Source organism: Trichomonas vaginalis, chromosome V (assembly GCF_026262505.1).
Source record: "Trichomonas vaginalis G3 chromosome V, whole genome shotgun sequence".
NCBI lineage: Eukaryota > Parabasalia > Trichomonadida > Trichomonadidae > Trichomonas > Trichomonas vaginalis.
The window spans coordinates 14,958,364-14,977,094 of record NC_067207.1 but is presented as its reverse complement, the minus strand read 5'-3'; the positions used below and the strand labels follow the sequence as shown (position 1 = coordinate 14,977,094).

General features: G+C 33.3%; 7 protein-coding genes across 7 annotated transcripts, besides 2 other annotated features; 3 read left to right on the top strand and 4 right to left on the bottom strand.

Moving 5' to 3' along the window:
- Positions 1–142: 142 nt before the first annotated feature.
- On the top strand, positions 143–3,976 carry TVAGG3_0338480 (tetratricopeptide repeat protein 21-like protein family; the record flags this gene model as incomplete). The annotated part of the gene is made up of 1 exon (XM_001317448.2): positions 143–3,910. The coding sequence occupies one exon, from the start codon at positions 143–145 to the stop codon at positions 3,908–3,910; it is 3,768 nt and encodes a 1,255-aa protein (XP_001317483.1).
- A 276-nt stretch (positions 3,977–4,252) lies between these two features.
- TVAGG3_0338460 (GINS complex subunit Sld5 family) lies at positions 4,253–4,846 on the top strand (the record flags this gene model as incomplete). The annotated part of the gene is made up of 1 exon (XM_001317447.1): positions 4,253–4,846. The coding sequence occupies one exon, from the start codon at positions 4,253–4,255 to the stop codon at positions 4,844–4,846; it is 594 nt and encodes a 197-aa protein (XP_001317482.1).
- Positions 4,847–4,969: 123 nt separating this feature from the next.
- Positions 4,970–5,434, bottom strand: TVAGG3_0338470 (Chain Q 40s Ribosomal Protein S16; the record flags this gene model as incomplete). Its single annotated transcript, XM_001317446.2, has 1 exon — positions 5,005–5,427. The coding sequence occupies one exon, from the start codon at positions 5,425–5,427 to the stop codon at positions 5,005–5,007; it is 423 nt and encodes a 140-aa protein (XP_001317481.1).
- Positions 5,435–5,790: 356 nt separating this feature from the next.
- On the bottom strand, positions 5,791–7,244 carry TVAGG3_0338450 (peptide chain release factor subunit 1 family; the record flags this gene model as incomplete). The annotated part of the gene is made up of 1 exon (XM_001317445.2): positions 5,887–7,203. The coding sequence occupies one exon, from the start codon at positions 7,201–7,203 to the stop codon at positions 5,887–5,889; it is 1,317 nt and encodes a 438-aa protein (XP_001317480.1).
- A 526-nt stretch (positions 7,245–7,770) lies between these two features.
- Positions 7,771–8,409, bottom strand: TVAGG3_0338440 (growth factor receptor domain family; the record flags this gene model as incomplete). The annotated part of the gene is made up of 1 exon (XM_001317444.1): positions 7,771–8,409. The coding sequence occupies one exon, from the start codon at positions 8,407–8,409 to the stop codon at positions 7,771–7,773; it is 639 nt and encodes a 212-aa protein (XP_001317479.1).
- Positions 8,410–8,492: 83 nt separating this feature from the next.
- TVAGG3_0338430 (uncharacterized protein) lies at positions 8,493–13,141 on the top strand (the record flags this gene model as incomplete). Its single annotated transcript, XM_001317443.1, has 1 exon — positions 8,509–13,086. The coding sequence occupies one exon, from the start codon at positions 8,509–8,511 to the stop codon at positions 13,084–13,086; it is 4,578 nt and encodes a 1,525-aa protein (XP_001317478.1).
- A 576-nt stretch (positions 13,142–13,717) lies between these two features.
- Positions 13,718–18,014, bottom strand: TVAGG3_0338420 (uncharacterized protein; the record flags this gene model as incomplete). The annotated part of the gene is made up of 1 exon (XM_001317442.1): positions 14,967–18,014. One exon carries the CDS (start codon positions 18,012–18,014, stop codon positions 14,967–14,969), a length of 3,048 nt encoding a protein of 1,015 aa, XP_001317477.1.
- Positions 18,015–18,232: 218 nt separating this feature from the next.
- Positions 18,233–18,269: a mobile genetic element.
- Positions 18,233–18,269: a terminal%2Cinverted (terminal inverted repeat of Banshee-A3 transposon ID:TVAGG3_0338410).
- Positions 18,270–18,731: the final 462 nt, after the last annotated feature.

The following is an 18,731-nucleotide window of genomic DNA, read 5'->3' as shown; positions in this document are numbered from 1 at the left end:
AAACTCGGACTAATTGAAATTTGACGTTTAGAAAAAAATTGAAAAGATCCTACAGAAAACTGAATTAAAGGAAAAATATGAACAATCGAATGGGTAATATTATTTCTCAGTACATCCGATTTTTGAAAATTTTAGAAATTGAATGAGCTGCCTCCAGGAGCGGGTTTTCTACTACTGGAGACACGGTTTTTTTGGCCATGTGGTTGCTTTATGCGAGAAAATGCAACAAACTAACCAAAATGACCTGTTTATAGCAATGTGGGCAACACTTGCAACTCATATTCAAAAACCAACAATCAATTCTCTCGATTCTATAAAAGTACTCGATTGTAGACAGGATTTAGAGCTCCTCTATCTTGTTAATCAATACGTAATTACTAAAACATCTCCCGACCAAAAATCAGAATCGTATCAACTGCTGAAATACGAATGCGAGCAAAAAATTAGCCAGGCAAATACGTTCTCTAGACTATCATCAATATTTATTGCGTTAATATTTCATGAGTTCGACCTTTGCGAAGAAATTATTGGAGATTCTACAGAACCAGAGTTTATTGCGTATAAAGGGTGGTTATCATTCTTCAGGGATAAGATACAAGAGAGTCTTGACTACTTTAACTCTGCTTTAGAGAAACTTAAAGGCCCAAATTGCATGACATATTATGGAAAGGCATTAGCCTCATACTACTTAGATAAATTTGCTGATTCAGCGGAATACTTTTATAAAATCGAGTCAACATATCAATTTCCCGAAATTGTTCTCGAACAAATCAGATGTACCTTGTTTACAACAAATTACGAAGCTCTTTTAAAACATATAAACAGATCTCGCGGTACTACAATATCAAATCTTGAATGTAATATCTACAAAGTGATATATTCAATTACTATCGACGCAAAATTCGAATTTGCATTACGTAAAATAGATAGAGTTATTAAACAGATGCATATATACGAAAGATTCAATTGGAAACTACAAAATGCAATATGTTTTCTTTTTTATTCAGTTTCATGTCGAAATTCATTAATTGCTTCAAGATTACTACCTCTCGTAACATTTACAGCTGATACACATCCAGGAATTGCACTTCCTTTGTTTATTCTCGGACATTTTCAAATTGCAACAGGAAATTATTTTTCTGCCATAAATTCAATCAACAAAGGACTTTTCCTCGATCCTATCTCATCATTTGGCATCGAAGCGCAGCTAAGGATTACAGTAGATTCAAACAGATTCTCAGAAGTTCGAGATCAAATTGATTTCTTACCTGATGACTTGGATTTCTCAATTGACGCTTTGAAGATGTATGCATTGAAGAAAGTAAATAATGTTGACATGGATTTCGACCTTCTTCTCGAAAAAATTTTGCAAAAAAACGAAAATTTTAAAAATGGAAAATCGGTTTTCGCAAATGACCTCGAATCCATCGTCGAAAATGCCTTTGACAAGTACATAGCGTTCAGATTCGACTCAGTTACTGATGTTTTCATTGAATTAGTTATTAAAAACTACGGAAAGGGGTATTCAGACAAAATTTCGAAAGTAATCAAGCTTGTTCCTGGACTCAGCCCATTCAAATATGTTTTTTTGGTCAGTTTAGTGCAAGATGAGAAATATGAAAAAGCAATTGACCTTGCAAGGTACATAATGATCAGCGACTGGCAATACAAGAAGGAATGGTGCCTTAGCTACGCAGCAATTGCTTATATTCAAACAGATCAAATGAAATTTGCCCAAAAATGCATAAAAGAAAGCATTGCTTACAAGCCAACCATAGCGCAGACCCCACATTTCAATCTAATATGGCTAAAATGTGAAGTTGCGAAGGGAAATGGCCATAACGCCGCAATGAAAGTTTCAGATCTTTTTGAAAGACAAAGTGAAGGTATAGATTTACATTTCTTATTGGACTTTGTCGATATCTGCCTCAAAATAGGCGAATACAACATAGCAGCGAAAATTACAAAATTATGTATCTCAAAAATAATAAAAGGAAGAGACAAAGTGGAAGTTCTTTTGAGACAAAGTTATGTTTTCGCTTCGAAACAGATGTACGATAAAGCATTTGCCCAATTAGAAAAATTAGAAGGACATGAAAAGTACGCAGAGAAGGCTTTGTTATGTAAAGCTGATATTTATTATTACTACATGAAGGATGAAGGCCAGTACATCAAGCTATTCGAAGAACTTTGCAAGAAAAATCCAACAACAAGAAATTATTCTTTGTTAGGCAACGCTTACTCAAAATTATTGCTATTTGATAAAGCGGCAGAGGCATATGAATTCGTTCTTAAAGAAGATCAATCAATTGCCCCAACATATATCAAAACTTTGTTTAATGCTCACAGATATGAAAAAGCCATTGAAAATTATAAGAAAACAAGCTCAACAACATTCAAAGATACCTTGTTCTTCGTTAAACTTCTCATTAGAATGAAGAGATACAAACAAGCTCTTCAATGCCTTGAATCTGCGAACTCTTTGAAGGATAAAATGCAATTATTGGCTGCTGAATACCATGAATTAATCGGTTTCACAGCAATGAAATGTTCAGAATTTGAAAAATCCGAATTAAGTTACATCAAAGCTCTTGCAATCTACAAAGCTTTTATTCCCAAGAACATACATAACTGTTTTGTCAATGCTGTCAACGAAATGGCCTCAAAAGCGGCTTTTTATTTAGGAAAAGTCATTTCATTGCAAGGCAGGGATGAAGAAGCAATCAATTTTTATAACGATTCACTCGAAATATGGCCAATGAACTCAGATGCAGTCATGGAATTGTTCAAATTTTACAGGTCAAGAAATAATTATCAGAAATGTCTCTCCATTGTATCTGATCACATCATGAAGAACACAGATCGCGAGAATATAGCACTATTGGTCACATCTTTGGACATCAGAGAATATGATGAACTGATAAATTGCCTTAGAACGGTTTTACAAGAACATCCTAACTATTCTCGTGCTGCAATTCGTCTTATAGAGATTTGCGCACGTGCAGGAAAACTAGATCTTGCAAAACCTTTTGTTAATTTCCAAAACACTTCTTCCAACTTCATTTTCGTTCAAGGACTCTATCTCATGCACTCAGGAGATACAGATGGCAGCCTCAAGCTCATGACAAAGATCTTTGCCAGCAGAATGTGGGGACTTTCCGCAAAATTGGTCGCATTCCAAATTCTGACAAATCCGAAATGCAGATATATATGGATGACGAAAGAGAAATTGAGTACAGATGAGAACCTTGAGAAAGCCAAGAGCTTAATCCAAACAATGGACATCGATGCATACGAGAAACAACTGTTAAATGCCGATGTTTTATGTGCTAGAAATGATGAAAAAAGTGTTGCAGAAGCCTACACGATTTATAGTGCTATTTCTGAAAGTAACAGCGAAAATCCACTTCTCCAAATATCATTAGCAGCTACAATTGGATGTGCAAGATGTGGAATGAGACAACAAAAGGTTGATATCGCATTGAAACATGTTTATAACCTCGTACAATCACCAATAACACACGAGACACATTCTTTCTTTGTTGAAGCTTATTTGATCAGAGCAACAGTAATGTCACAGTCAGGAACATATCTATCAGCAAAACATGATTCATCTTTGGCTTTGAGTATCAACAAAAGTTCTTTCGCTGCTTGGGAATTGTCTGCAACATTCAACCAAAAGATTAAGATGTACAATGAAGCAGCAAATGCATACGGAATGTGCTGGGAACTAACTGATAGAAAAGACTTGGAAATGGCTTATAATTTGGCTGTTTGTTTGATGAGGAGTGGAAGAGAACAGGAAGCTTTGCATGTTTGCAGATGCATACTCGATATAAATCCAATGTACAGGGATGTTAAATCTAATATCCTTGTAAATGCTTACAAGAAACTTACTCAAAAAGCTTAATATTATTTTTTTTTATTTTTATTTTTTATTTGTATTTATTTTTAAACTTATTGTATAAATCGTGATAATCTAATTTAGAATTTATCTATTATCTGCTTGATTAAAACCATGATATGAATCAAAATCTCTTATATGATATACGTATTATAAGAATTTGCATACACAAACACCAAACAAACATTAATTTACAGTGAAGATGCTTGATAATCAAAAGTTTTTCAATAATTTCATTATTTCTTTTTTAGGATCTGGTGAAATTAAGGATAACGCACTCATTGTGATGAACATATAAAGATACTTTTGGTTGACAAGTTACTGCAATTTATTTTTAAAACGTCCATTATGAGTAGCCAAGAACTAATACCTCGTCTCATAAACGACTTAAGCAACGAAAAGTCTACAGAATTTATATTACCATATAAACCAGAGAATGTTGAAGCATTAAAAGAAGTAGTTGATGCAGAAACAGAAAAATTCGAACAGATGAGAGATAATGCTCGCGAAAATGCAGCTGATAATGATGGATCCAAAATATTACGTCGTATCCAACAAGCACAAGAACTCGATTTACTTCGAATTAAATTTTTAATCAGATCATATTATCAAACAAGATTCAACAAGATTGTTAAATACGTAGAAGGAGGTATAATACCGGAAGAAGCCAATCTCTCTTCAGTAGAAAATCAATTTGTAACAAATTTAGTTAATGCAATGAAAAACAATCAAGGACCAGCCACTTTGGAGTTCACCCCAGAGAGTGAAGCTAGTGTTGATCATGGCTTTGTATTCTTCAAAGCTCTTCGTACAAGTGGTTCACAATCATTAACCGCATTCCAAGACTCTGAACCTGTTGACATTGTCAAAGATCAAATTTACTTCGCCAAATATGATGCAATTGAGCATCTTTATAATTCTGGCGATGTTGTATTTATTTAATAGAAATTTCAAGAAATATTAGTTGCAACTCAAATATCAAATGAAATGAATAGATCTAATGTGTTAGAAACTGTAGAGATATTGTAAGTAAAAATAAATTATTAATTTTTTGTTGTATTTAATATATTTGCATTAAAGTTAGTATAATTATTAAATCTTTAACGGTATGACATCTGTCTGCGGACACGGGCACCCTGACCACCAAACTTCTTTGGCTCCATACGACGTGGATCAGCAACAAGGAGTGTACGATCGTAGCCGAGGAGTGTGTTCTTGATTTCTGTCTTTGTAGCCTCATCTACATACTTCTGGTAGTATGCAACGATGGCCTTGGCAACAGCCTGGCGGATAGCGTAGACCTGAGCGACATGGCCACCACCGTGAACGCGAACGCGGATATCGAGGTTGCCCCATGACTCTTCGCCGATAAGTTGAAGAGGTTCAAGGATCTTAGCACGGAGAGTCTCAGAGGAGACCATGTTGATTGGTGTGCCATTAAGCTTGATGAGACCACTTCCTTCGCAGCAGTAAGCGACGGCTGTAGCTGTCTTCTTACGACCAAAAACTTGGACACTCTTCATAACAAAGGTCCATCAAAACCGCTTTTTGCTCTCAACTTGAAATTCATTAACAAATTGCAAAAACAAATAGTAAATCAATTAGAATCCAAAATATTCCATTAATTTTAATATAAGTTTCCCGATAATTTTTTTTGAAAAATAAAAATTCACCAAAATTAGCAAGGGACTGTGTTCCTTAACTGTTTGGATGGAACAATGACTTAATTTCATTGATATTTTCCCATATACTGCATAGTGATGAACAGATTTTCCGAATTTATCCATTGTATAAGAAATTCTGCTATCTCTTTGCTATCTTCAGTTGCAGAATAATGAAGAGCTCTTTCTTACATTCAACAAATCGAAACAAATTCATAAAATTTATTGAAATCTTAAATAGAATCATAAAAAGGAATCTATTTAAATGAAATTAAATATAATGAGTTTAAGCTTAATATTCTGCAAAATACTTTATCCAATTTAGAGGAGATCCTCATCGTCATCGAAGTCAGAGTCAAATCCGTCGTCGTCTGTGTTCTCCTTATAAACATCGAAGCTCATCTGGAAGCGGAGGAGCGCGCCAATGCCGGAAAGGCCCTTGATGAACTGAGCACCTTCTGGGCTCTTATCTGTAACGAATTCGAGCTTAGCACCCTTCTCTTTATGGTGATCAGCCATCCATTCTGTAAGGAGGATCTTCTCCTTGAGGTGGTGATATTCGGACTTGAGGTGGTCACCCTTTTCGAGCTGGTATTCTGTATAGTACTCGACTTCTGAGTCACCGTTATCCTTTTCCATTGTGCAGCGGTAAACGTTGAGTTCATCCCATAAGATCATTGTTTCGATAGCACCGGAATCGTAGGCCATCATTGTTTCCTTGATACCGAAAGCGCATGGGCCGTTTGTACCGATTGTATCGAAAAGCTTCTGGAGAAGCTCTTGTTCACGAACAAGTCTGACATCGGCAAGAAGTGGAGCAGCCATCTTGATTGTCTGGTTGAAACCTTCTTCGCCACCATAGCAAATATCGTAGATACCAAGAATGATGTTTCTAAGACGGATATCGAAAAGATCTGATTGGGCAAGGACGTTCTTGAAATCTGCAGAACCAGCAAGGATAAGACCTGTAACGTTTGGCTCAGCACCATCTGGAATGAAGTGCTGGACGGCGTATTCAGCGACCTTGTGGACGTAGTTGTGACGGGCTTCGAGACGAAGACGTGCGAAACGGATGGATGACTGACCACCCTTGTTGTGCTTCTTTGGAAGGTCGACAGAGAATTTGTGAAGGACTGTACGGGATGCACCAGCGACCATACCGTAAAGAGTACCTTGACCATCCATAATGATGAAGCCGAACTTTTCGTTGGTCTGGAGAAGATCAGCGAGTGGCTCGACGTGGAAGCGGCGATCGCAAATGTAAAGAGATTGGTGGAGTGGACGGAAAGGCTCGAAATCTTTCATAAGCTTCTTTTCCTTGCCTTCTTCAATGATTGTGCCACAGAAGACGCAAAGGCCATTTGGAGGTGTGCTGTTGAATTGACCAAGTTTTTGAATAGCGGCTGTAATGGCTGCTTCGACTGATTGTCTGTTAACTCTGTTCTTGATGTTTGAGGCTGTACCAAGTTCATCTGTAAGCTTCTGACGCATACGGTGAACAGCATCACCTGGTGGAATAAGAATTGTAACCATGGAAGTGCCATCACCATGTGCATCACGAAGGTAGTTGATGAGGCGCTTGATCTTGAACAATTCGATTGGATCGATCTCTTCTTCTGTGCGCGCTTTTGGCGGCATGATAAAATGAAATAGGACGACGATAGGAAGAACCCATGGCCATCATCCAAAAATTTTTGTGTACCCTCTCCAAAATTCGATATCTTATAGCTATTCTTACTGTATTCCTATCATTTATTAAAATACATAAATATTGGAGACATTTCATATCAACTTTCTGTCCCATGATTATCTTTCAATTATTGGGAAATATATAGGTTTAGTTGAATATGTACGGTATTTATTTCAATACTAAGATCATTTCAGAGCTAAATACTGCCTGTCCTATGTTGATGGACTACTTTTTCTCTCGTTTCGAGTCAACAGAGATCAAAAAGGTGACAGGATAAAATCTTGATTTTGAGAACAGATTTTTCATTATTAAAATCTCTCTTTGTCATCATTTGTAATAAAAAACTCAAAAAACTGATCAAAATCCTGTAGTAACGAATAAAATCCGAAATAAAATACGTTCATTATATCATATTAATATTACCAATTATTAGATTTCCATACAACAAATAAGAAAACATTAGGAAAACTCTCAAAAACCATATGATTTGGAAATAAAAAATATACAAACAAATTTTATTTAGCATTGTCTGTGACATGAGGAAGTGGTATCTCTTCCTCTTTATCAAAAATAGCTCCTTTTCCGTGTAACAAACACGTACCAATGAGAACGACTACGAGAAGAGCGAATACGAATGGAGTACTTTCGTTAATAAATTGATGGCTATAAGTCTTTTGGAAGTATATTCTTTTGACGTCAGGAGACCAATTCATTTTATCGTAAGAAATTGTGATATTTTGATAACCGTAAATTGACATAGGAATGATGAAATAAGCAACCGTAACATTGAAACTATGTGATTCGAATATTTCTCCTCCAATCTGACAATATAATTTATAAACAATATGATTTTTTGGATGTCTGACCTTAATGGTTAGGTTGTAACCACCTGTTTCAAGTGGTTCTGGTATATCGAATACATATTGCTTTGGAAGAGGGAACCAACACTTTTGACCATCACCAATAAGACCTTGTGCGCAAATACATATACCGGGATGAACACATAAAGCCATACTATGACATCCATCTTTACATGTATAGCAATCATTAATACCTTTTTCGGGATCATTGAAATATCCTGGCAAACAAACACAATTATTGTTTTCATCGCGGTAAGTATTATTGTACATGCAGTTAGTAGTTTCTACTGCCATATTAGTTTTAGCTAAAAGTAAAGAATTAATGAGAAACATTCGTCGTAATGATAAAATAAATTTTTTTTGCTATTTGACACTCCCAAAAAAGGTTTTTTGATGATTTCGATAGGATGTCTGAGTAATCAGTTCCATCTTTCGCAAACAATCAAACACCTTTTTCGTGGGCAAGGAAGGTTATGCATCCTTAACGCTGAAAAATTCACTACATCAGAATTAAAAGAGATATTACGACCATTACTGGAAACAGGACAACCAGCCGAATGGAAACCATGCGATTTTTGCCCTATATACTTCTACGTTAAATGGAGTGCGTATTCAGTCCTTGCATATTTCAATATACCTTCTAATTTTGTTCCTTCTGAAGATTTTTTCCTTTCTTTGCTTGACAAGAGTCCATTCCAATGGATGAATAAACTTGGAGAGTATCTTAAATTAGGAATTACCCAGAAAATTCCAGATTTGGAAGTTCAAGGTTTCCTTGACATCTTAGTCATGCTTTATTCATACTTACCTGGATTGTATACAGCAATTCAGTCAACAATCAACAGAGTTTTATCGAAAATTCCCGGACCTACTTTATTTTCTTATTTAAAACTCGATTTATTCATATTAAAATCAGATATCAACAATGACATTATACAATACTTTCCAATCGAATTCCTGCAACAGAAATATATGAAAGAATTTGCCCCATTATTAGTTTTATTGAAAAATCCGATGGACGTAATGAGATTGCAGTCACTTGCAATATACAGCGAACCGTATCCAAGGAAATCTACACTATTTGAACAAAATCGAATCTTTTCATTAATAAACCAAGTCATTCGAAAAAATAAAATGGGAAATACAACGCATTTTCTCGACGAAATCATTACATACTCAATCAGAGAACTCATTGCAGGAAACTACGAGGTATCACATGACATTGCTAACGATTTACCTTTGTTTTATCCTTATATTGTTCTGGCATCTTATCAAACTCAGCCTGACCAGCAGAAATTCGTCAAGATATTGGTTTCTGTCATGAAAACAACTAAACATAAGGTACTAACATCAGTTTATGACGCAATGAACAATGATCAAAATTTATTATCATTATTATACAAAATTACAGGCAACAAAGTAACTTTAAAGACATTTGAGACCAAATCTGTTCCATTCATCTTATATCCAATGATGGATTCCCTTTCTGTCGCTCAATTAAAATCAATTTTTGGAAAATCTCTGTTTAACATCAGTGATAGTGATAGAATGAAAGATTCTTCATTCATGTATGCCTATTTCGCACTCATTGAAGTCATGGGGATCATCATTGGCCGCAAGAAATCAAATAAATTAACTTATTACCTCGAAATGATCGAAGATGATGAAGTAATGGATGCTGTCATCATAGACATCATGTCCTTGATTTTCCTACAAGTCGGAACCCAATATATCTGCGATGTTGAAAAAGCAGAATTAATCTTGTCTTCAATTACTGGTTTCTTGAATAATCCTGTCCTATTTAACTCAGCAAACATGAAATTAACATACGCAAGAGTCAGAGGTTTCCAGGACTTGAAATCTTGCTTGGTTCACCCTCAAACCGTCATTTTGTCACTTTTGAAAAATTCAGAATCAGACATTGCTCCAGCCTTACAACTTTGCCAAGGGAACAAAAGCACATTAGATAAAATATTCTTGATAAAAGAGATCAGAGAGCTGATGAAAGGCAAATTCGTTTGGCAAATCGAGATAAACAACAGAGATTTGCTTGGAATTGAATATTTCTTGTCATTTGGAGACTCAATTTTACCATTAAACTCCGATGACAATGATATAAAGATTGTTGTTGAGAGGAGAAAGGAGTTTAGGAATCAAGAAGCATTAGACATCATCCAAACAGATTCTTTGGCAAGCGCAATCCAATTTTACGACATTGGTTTCTTTGAAGGAAAAGTTTTTCCGAAATACAATTTGTTTTCAAGTTTTTGTTCTTACATTGGTTTGATAAAGAAGTTGAGTGGCTTCTCAACGAATGTTGGTGCTCAATCAATCGTTGATATCCTTAATAACTCATCAAACTATTCGTGGGAAGACATAACAACATTATTAGGACCAAACGCTTTGGAAGTCGCGTTGCAATTTTCTAGAAGGATTTTATTGGATTCTGTTTTCTTCAAATTGCTGAAAACTAACTTCCCTTTGGTAGCGATTGCGATTGCTGTTGATAGAAAACAAGATAGCGGAATGTTTGTTTCTCAAATTATTGCAAAATATACTTCTAATTTTAAAAAAGTGACAATCAAAGCAATTCCAAGAAATTTGTCAGAAGTTTTTGAAATTATTTATTATTACGAAGACAATTTCATGGAAATTCCCAATGATATACTTAAAATATGTGCTGAAATTGCTATTAAAGAAAGATCTGTTAAAGCAATGAATTTAATTTGGGAAAAAGATGAAACATTGTTTATCGGAATGAATCCTCTCGAATACACTACATCTGAAATATCTAGATTACATGTTTTCTCATATATAAGAACTGTAAGAGCTCAAAAATTAGGTTTGACATACTTCACGCCCGTAGAAACTGTTGTAAACACATTTATTTACTTTGGTGATTTCGTTGGCTTGTACGAGTTCTCTGAAGATTTTAGAGTTAATATTCTAAATCAATTGACAATGATTTGTAAACAGAATCCAGAAATTGTTGAAAAATTGAGGAATTCTCCGATAAAATTATTCAGAGATTTGACAAAACAATTTCCACAAAAAGAGAGCTATTCTTACTACGAAACACTCAAACAAGAATTCGAGAAGATCATTCCAAATCCATCAAAAGTTTATGAGGATTTACCAAAAGTCATAAAACTCTTCAAAAACATAAAAAGAGAAAATTTGCCACCACAAAATTTGACAGAATATTTTGTCAAAAGAATTGTTGAACAAGTATCATTTTTAACTGTATTTTCTGGTGGCTTAGAAGCACGCGCAAACGTAATGATGCAAAGATGCAACAGAGTACTCGAAAAGATGAGAGATATAACTGGAGAATCAACAATTGACAAAATAATTACTTTGTCTCAATTTGTGTCAATTTTCCCGTTTACAAAAACCGCCAAAAAATATGACTTCCATGATTTTCAAGCAGAGAACAAAGGCTATGTTTTTGCTACTATTTGTTCAGAGATGAACCAAAGACAATTGATGTTACAATTTTGCGCTTTGTGGAGATTAGATTTTTGTCCATTTCTTTTTAAGAGAGCGATTGTTTGTTTCAGACAATCGTTTATAGACGAAGGAGTTAAGGAACTAGAGATGGTCAAGACAGTTGTTTTCTCTAATCACGCGAAGATCTCAAGTGTTTCTACGGAATCAAAAGAATTGATCGAACAAATGATTCAAATTTTGAGTGGAAATTTGTTGTTTGACATGAGAGATGAAGTGATCAAACAAGATCGCGAATGGAAGGGAAGAAGAGGAGAATTGTATGAAGCAATCATGGATGTATTCAGTAACGAATGCCTCATGTACATGACTAAACATAAAAATACTTGTGACATAATGCAATACACATTTAAATTGTTGGAAAGTATTGACACTTTTCCAATTTTGAATAGATGGTCGACCAATTTAAACAGTGTCACATTCAGCTCCAAACAGATGAAATCTCTTTGCGAATGCTTGGCATCGTTTAATGAAAACAGACGTTTGATTTATTTGTTGTCAACTTTGGGAGAATTTGAAACGGTTTTCTCTCAATTAGAAAAAGTGCCACAACAAAAACGGATGACCATGTTTAGAAGCACTATTGTTTATCCAGCATTGGCAAACTCAAACTGGAACAAACTCTGGAGATTGGTATACAAATCTTTAGCGTCAAGAATCAGTTTTATTGAAATTTTCTTCCAATTTTTGTCGAAGAGCAACATGACGCGAACTTTGTACGACATCCAAATGAAACTAGGACTTTATGAAGATGCGATTAAATCTGCTGTCGAAGGTTATCATTTGGCAAACAAATGGTCAACGTGTTTGCAAATTGTTCATTGTATAAAAGACGGATTAAAGAAGAGAATTTCATCGGAACAAAGCGAAATTGCACAGAAAAGAAATATTCTTTCTTTGGAAAACCTTTCAATGATGTTGACAAGGACACAAGTACAAGAAAGTATCGTTAATTATGCAATGAAAAACAAACTTCCGTTTAATCCTGATTTGGAAATCATCAGATCAAGAGAAAACGCGGAATCAACAGCTGTATTTCTTCTGAATAACCATGAGTATTCTTTGGTTTTCGATGTCTTGAGTACTGGTGTTCAACCTACATCTGTTTTCAAAGAATTTGTCAGAAAACTGGCGAAAAACGGACCAATTGCATTGAACAAATACTGTCTTGCAATGAATATAAAGGATGAAGCGTTGTATGAAACAACAGTTTCCAATATAATGTCGGCAATGTCACAGTTGACAACTGACAGGAACTCTTTGAGAGCGTTCATTGACACATGCGTGAAAACAGAGAGAGCAAAGATAGGAATTTTCATGCAGAATAGATTTTTGATTGACGCATTGAACTTGATGAAGAAGAAGCGAAAGGAGTACATTTTGCAGATTAAGATGGCCAAGGATATGGCTGAAAAGGTCGGCGATAATGCTGCTAGAGATTTAGCACTATCAATGATCAAATAAATTTATTTGTTTATATTTGTTATTGACAAAACAAAAACATTTTTTTAGATATATATTATAAAACTATCATTATGTAAATATGTTTTTAGTTTTAAAACGCTTACCTACTAGATATTCTCTCCGCTTTTTGATTGAAATAAGAATATCCTAACTCAGATCAGCTGAAATATGGAGTAAGCCCAAGCATAAAGATGTTTTGCCTAAATAGAAACGATAAATTTGCAAAATGAAGAAACATAATTAGAACTAACAAATTCAAAATAAAATGCATCAAAGCATTGATAAACTCTATTAAATTTTACAAATGTCATGACTTTCATATCATAAATCGTCACAAGGCCACAACCAATTGTGCCGTAATTATTCGTTCCAATACAAAAAATCGATATGCATTTTTCTTCAGTCAAGCAAGCACAGCTGTCAGAACATTTAGTATAATCTTTGACACAAGAATTGAAAGAAGTTTCGTTAAGATCTGATCGCGATTAATAAGAGCGTACTTACCCTGATCAATTCAATTTTCTGACAACAGTCGTGAAGTGTCATCGAAAATCAACCTTAAACGCCAGAACTGAAGGCCATATATGGTGTAAGTGACTCATAAAAAATCAAAAATGAATTCAAACAAATATTTGGATACCACAAACAATTTTAACATAAAACAAAAAGCATGACAATATGTAAATAAGGGTACGATTCAGGATATAATTTTGAGCAATGGCCATTATTACAAACTAATTGATTATAATAGAATGTTCTCTGATAATTCATCTTATCGATCGATGTTAAATTCATACTTTGAAAATTTACATTGGATGAGCAATTTATATAGTTGATTACAGTGGTACCAAATCTAGATATTTCTTTACTTAATGCATCAATGAAAATACATTTTTCAAATGTGGCAATGGCATCTAGTACACAAAAACATCTTTCTTGGCCAGATATATCTACAAAATCACAAAATGATGCGATGTAACTAGATCGAACAAATTCAATAAAATACATATCAAAGCATTTATAAACTTTATTAAATTTAACAAATGTCCCAGGTTTCGAATCATAAATCGACACCAGGCTTGAACCTAATATTCCATAGTTATTAGTTCCGTTACATAAAATCGATATGTATTTTTCACCGGCCAAACAAACGCAGCTGTCAGAACACATCGTATAATCTTTGGCGCAAGAATAGAATGAGGATTCATTAAGGTCTGATTGGGACTGACGCATAAATATTGCGTTTCCAAATTTTCCATCTTTGTTAGAATTAGCTGAACAGCCATAAAAGTAATTATAAGATAAGTATGTTGGACTATTATATAGATATAATGCACCACCTTCTGTTGAAGATGAGCTATTAATAAAAACACAATTCTGAATTTCAAGAGGTATTTTAGAATTAATGTTACAAATGCTCCCTCCATTGCTAGTAGATGAAAATGATGCAAAGATATTGTATGATATTCGTGAAGATTTAAAGTTATTATTCAGATTATTTGCAATTTGAATTCTACCTGCTCTGAATATTCACAGTTAATTATTCTGAAAGTTATTTCAAGCTTCTTCCGTACTAGCTTACAGTCTATAATCTAAAAAGAAGGCAGGATTGACGAAATGTGATATAAAATTGAGACAAAAACGATCATTCTCTCAAATCGCCTGAATTTCATTAACAAATACAACTTTGAAAAGTAAATTGGATTAAGATACCCCAAAAATGTGCAACAAAGAACAATAAATGAACTGGATAATCCCACGTGAGTAACTTTGATATAACATAACAGTAAGAATGAATTTTCGAATGAAAAATAGCACAAATGGTATATTTACAATTTATAATATATTGATAACAAAAAACATTAATATAAAAATGAATATTATTGGATTTCGAACAACAAATTCGAATCAAGAGTTTTCATTGCTGCGAGTCTCTTCTTCTTGTAATTTATGACTAAGAAAACAGCGACAACAATAGATAAGAAAACAAAAATTACAGAGCCAGCAATCAAAGAAATATGAACTGTTGAAAGTTTCGCTTCTTCATTGCTAGATAAAACAACTTTCACAACAGCATTGGATACTTCTGTTTTCGTGTAGTATTTCACACCATTTAATTTAACAACTTTCGGATCAATTTTCACAGAATCTACCCAAAGTCTTGCTAATTGATTCGAGTAAGCATCAACAATGACGAAATCCTTTGAAGGATCGAAGTTAAAGTCTTTAAATATAACAAAATGATTCATAGGAGGAACCATTTCATATATATCTGCATCTCTTAACGCAATGTCTGCAACAGAATTGTTTTCTATTATAGAAGCAATTTTCATTTTAGAAATATCACAATTAGAGAAAGAAACAGTTGTATCATAACTGAAACTTACCAAATTAGTAAACTTCAAACCAGCAAAATGAGCAGTAGCGAACTTATCCATTATTAATTCTTCAACAATTGCATCACTTATTGTTGAAAATTCACAAGAAACTGATGAAGTTCCATTAATAATCAATTTTTGAAAAGTTAAAGTTCTATTTTTGTTGTCACTAGGGAATTTGATTGTACAATTAAAGTTATCAACTGTTAATGACTGCAAACTAACAGCAGATGAAAAAGTTGACAAAAAAACTCCGTTGCAATTTGTTATTGCAAGTGGAAGATAAAGAGAAGAAGACCTAATAAAAACTTTTCCAATTGATGTGATATTGAAGATTTTCATGGATGGAATATTATCAAAACCATTGAGGAAGTTGATATTGATTTCAGATTTAGGATTACCAGCAAAATTAATTGTTGCATAATCAGAAAATGTTGATTCAAGGCTTACATTAACTAAAATTGTCTTATTTGGACAAATAAACAAAACAGATTTGATTCTAGAGAGCGAATGAATATTACCATCCATATATATAGAATTCTTCATCAAAGAAATACTTATATTATTTGTTTGTAAAGAACAATTTGCCATGGTTCCATTATAAGCCTTGAAATTTTTGAGAGAAGTTTGGTCAATCCAAAATGATTTAATATGTGACATATCGAATTTAAAATCCCTATCATTCAAGAGAAGAACACTGTTATCTAACATGGTGATGCTATCAATCTGCGGCGTGATTAAATTATCATGAGTAAGGATGTTGAACTCACATTTTGTTGATTTAAGTTTCAGATTTCTGAGTTTGTTAAATGTTGGCAAAATTACATCAAATTTTATATAAGATTGGTCAAAACCTCTTATTTCTAAATCGAAATCCGATATAGGTAAATCACCCATTCCTACAGCAACATCAGCAGTAGACTTAAATGTATATGTTATGTTATTTGTCTTTATTTGAACATAATTTTTGATGTCAGAAATATTAGAAACAGTGCAGAAATAAGAATAATCTTCCATTGCGCATAATTTAATGTTATACGCGTAACAAATGTGTAGATCAATCATTCTTGGATCATCTGAGTAGTATCCGCCAATGCAATAGTCATCATCTATTTGTCTACACGTTGGTTCGAATTTAATTCCTTTTTCTGCTGTTTCAAAATTATATAAATGATCTTTACAAATGTTGTTTTTCGCGCAAAAAGCATTGTATGTCTGATTGATGTGTTGATGGATTTTTTCTTCTGTTGGCAATGCTGATCCTGAGTATCTCATTTCTATATTCCAATTCAGATAATTAATTGGATTTCGGATGTGAATTCCCGTGTAATTTACCAATAAACCGATTCTGTTTAAAATTTTTAGATCAGGATATGATTTTAGATTTGCAATTGAAACATTTGCATCACGTACTTCGATTGCAGATTCAACATCCCACAATACTTCGTCTGATGAATAGATTTCGTTGCCTTTAAATTCAGCAAAATCAACAAAAACACGAAAACTATTTTTCGAAATTAAACTCGTGAAATCTTGCATCGAAACTGATACCATGTCAAAGACAGTGTCTGGTGGAGCATCAATATAAAGTGCGCCTACCTGCATATCGATCTTTTTCAGACTTATGTTGTTACTTTGAGTGAAAATTGTTGAATTTCCATTTGTATTTAAAATTAAAGGAAAATTCAAGCCAGAATCAAAGGAAACATAGGAATCTTGGACTGTTATTTCGAGAGACTCTTTTACATTATCACTTGTACTGCTGGAAACATGTAATTTGGCTTGATTCGAAACAGAAATTTGAATGAAGAAATGCAAACTCCTGTGGTAGGTTAAATTTAATGTGGCATCTATTGATTGATCAGATAACTCTATTCTGGAAGTAGGTTCTTTGCTACATGCCATAGTAATTGTGTAATTTATGATTTCATTTTTGAAATATATTAAAGTATCGGTGAATTTCATGTTGAATGTGTTCTTGGATAAATAAACTTTGAATCCATCGTTTTGCAAAGAAACATCAGTTATTGTGGATGTTACTTTCTGATCTAAAGGAGATTTTATGTCATTCAAAATAATTTGTACGGCGATAACATTCTTCAAGTATCGTAGTGACGCAACGTCAATAGATAATACGCCAGTAACTGAGATTTCGGAAAAATTATTGGTAAAAATTACATCATCTGCTGTAAATGCTTTAAATGATGGCCTTTTATTGCTAGAATCTAATTCAACATCAAGAGTGAGATTTCGAAATTCAAATACTGTCTCACGAAACAAATTAGGATTTTGTAAAATTATATTAGCGTCATTTCCATTGACGATTAAATTGTTTGGAAAGTTTTCTGTTACTGGCAGCTTTAGTATCTTTTCGCCTGTTAAAAATGTGATTAAATGGAACTTTGAAGATGTATTTTCGAGTAAATGATATAAATCATCGGTATTATTAATAATTTGATAATTCTTTGTAGGACAGTTGTTGTATTCCTCTGTTTGATCAATACAAACATTTAAATCTGACCTGATAAACAGAGGAAAAATCGCTAACATTGTACTAAAAAAATTGAGAGGGTATTCAAATTTAAGATCAGATCCAAAAACTTGATGAGATTACGATATTCATAAAGATTTTAAAATAAAAGTTGTAATTCTTAACAATGACGTAAAGATGTATATTGTCGAAATTTTCAAATATTTTCAATTTTTTTCTCCAAAAAGTGTAAAAAATTAGGATTTGATGAGTATATTATCTGCAGAACACACATATGTAATAAACAGAAATTCATCAAAAGTGACAGCTCTCAATTTTTTGACATTTGTAAATTCTAAATTGAATGAGAAAAATGAAATAATACTAAGCATAATACAATATTCTAGATTTAATTATAATTAGGAAAAAGTTAGTTTTGAGAGTACTTTTCATAGGCATATAGAATGAAATCTTCTGAAAAATAATATCACATAAACTCATATTATTTTCTAATATATAACTATTTTATATAAAAATCAATTCAATGATCTTAAAAGCGAATGATAAACCTCAAAATTTACGAATATAATGAGTGGGAATATAATGCTTATCTATCATAAAACCATATGAAATATTAATTTTTGCTTTACGCCTAATTTTTGACGACAATTAGCAAAAAATGTTAAATGTTAACACTCAGTCCATTTGAATATGAAAAATAAAATTGACTTTGATTAAATGTTTTTATTTATCATGCAATTCTTCTTGCGACCAAAGATTTGAATAAAAGTTCAAAA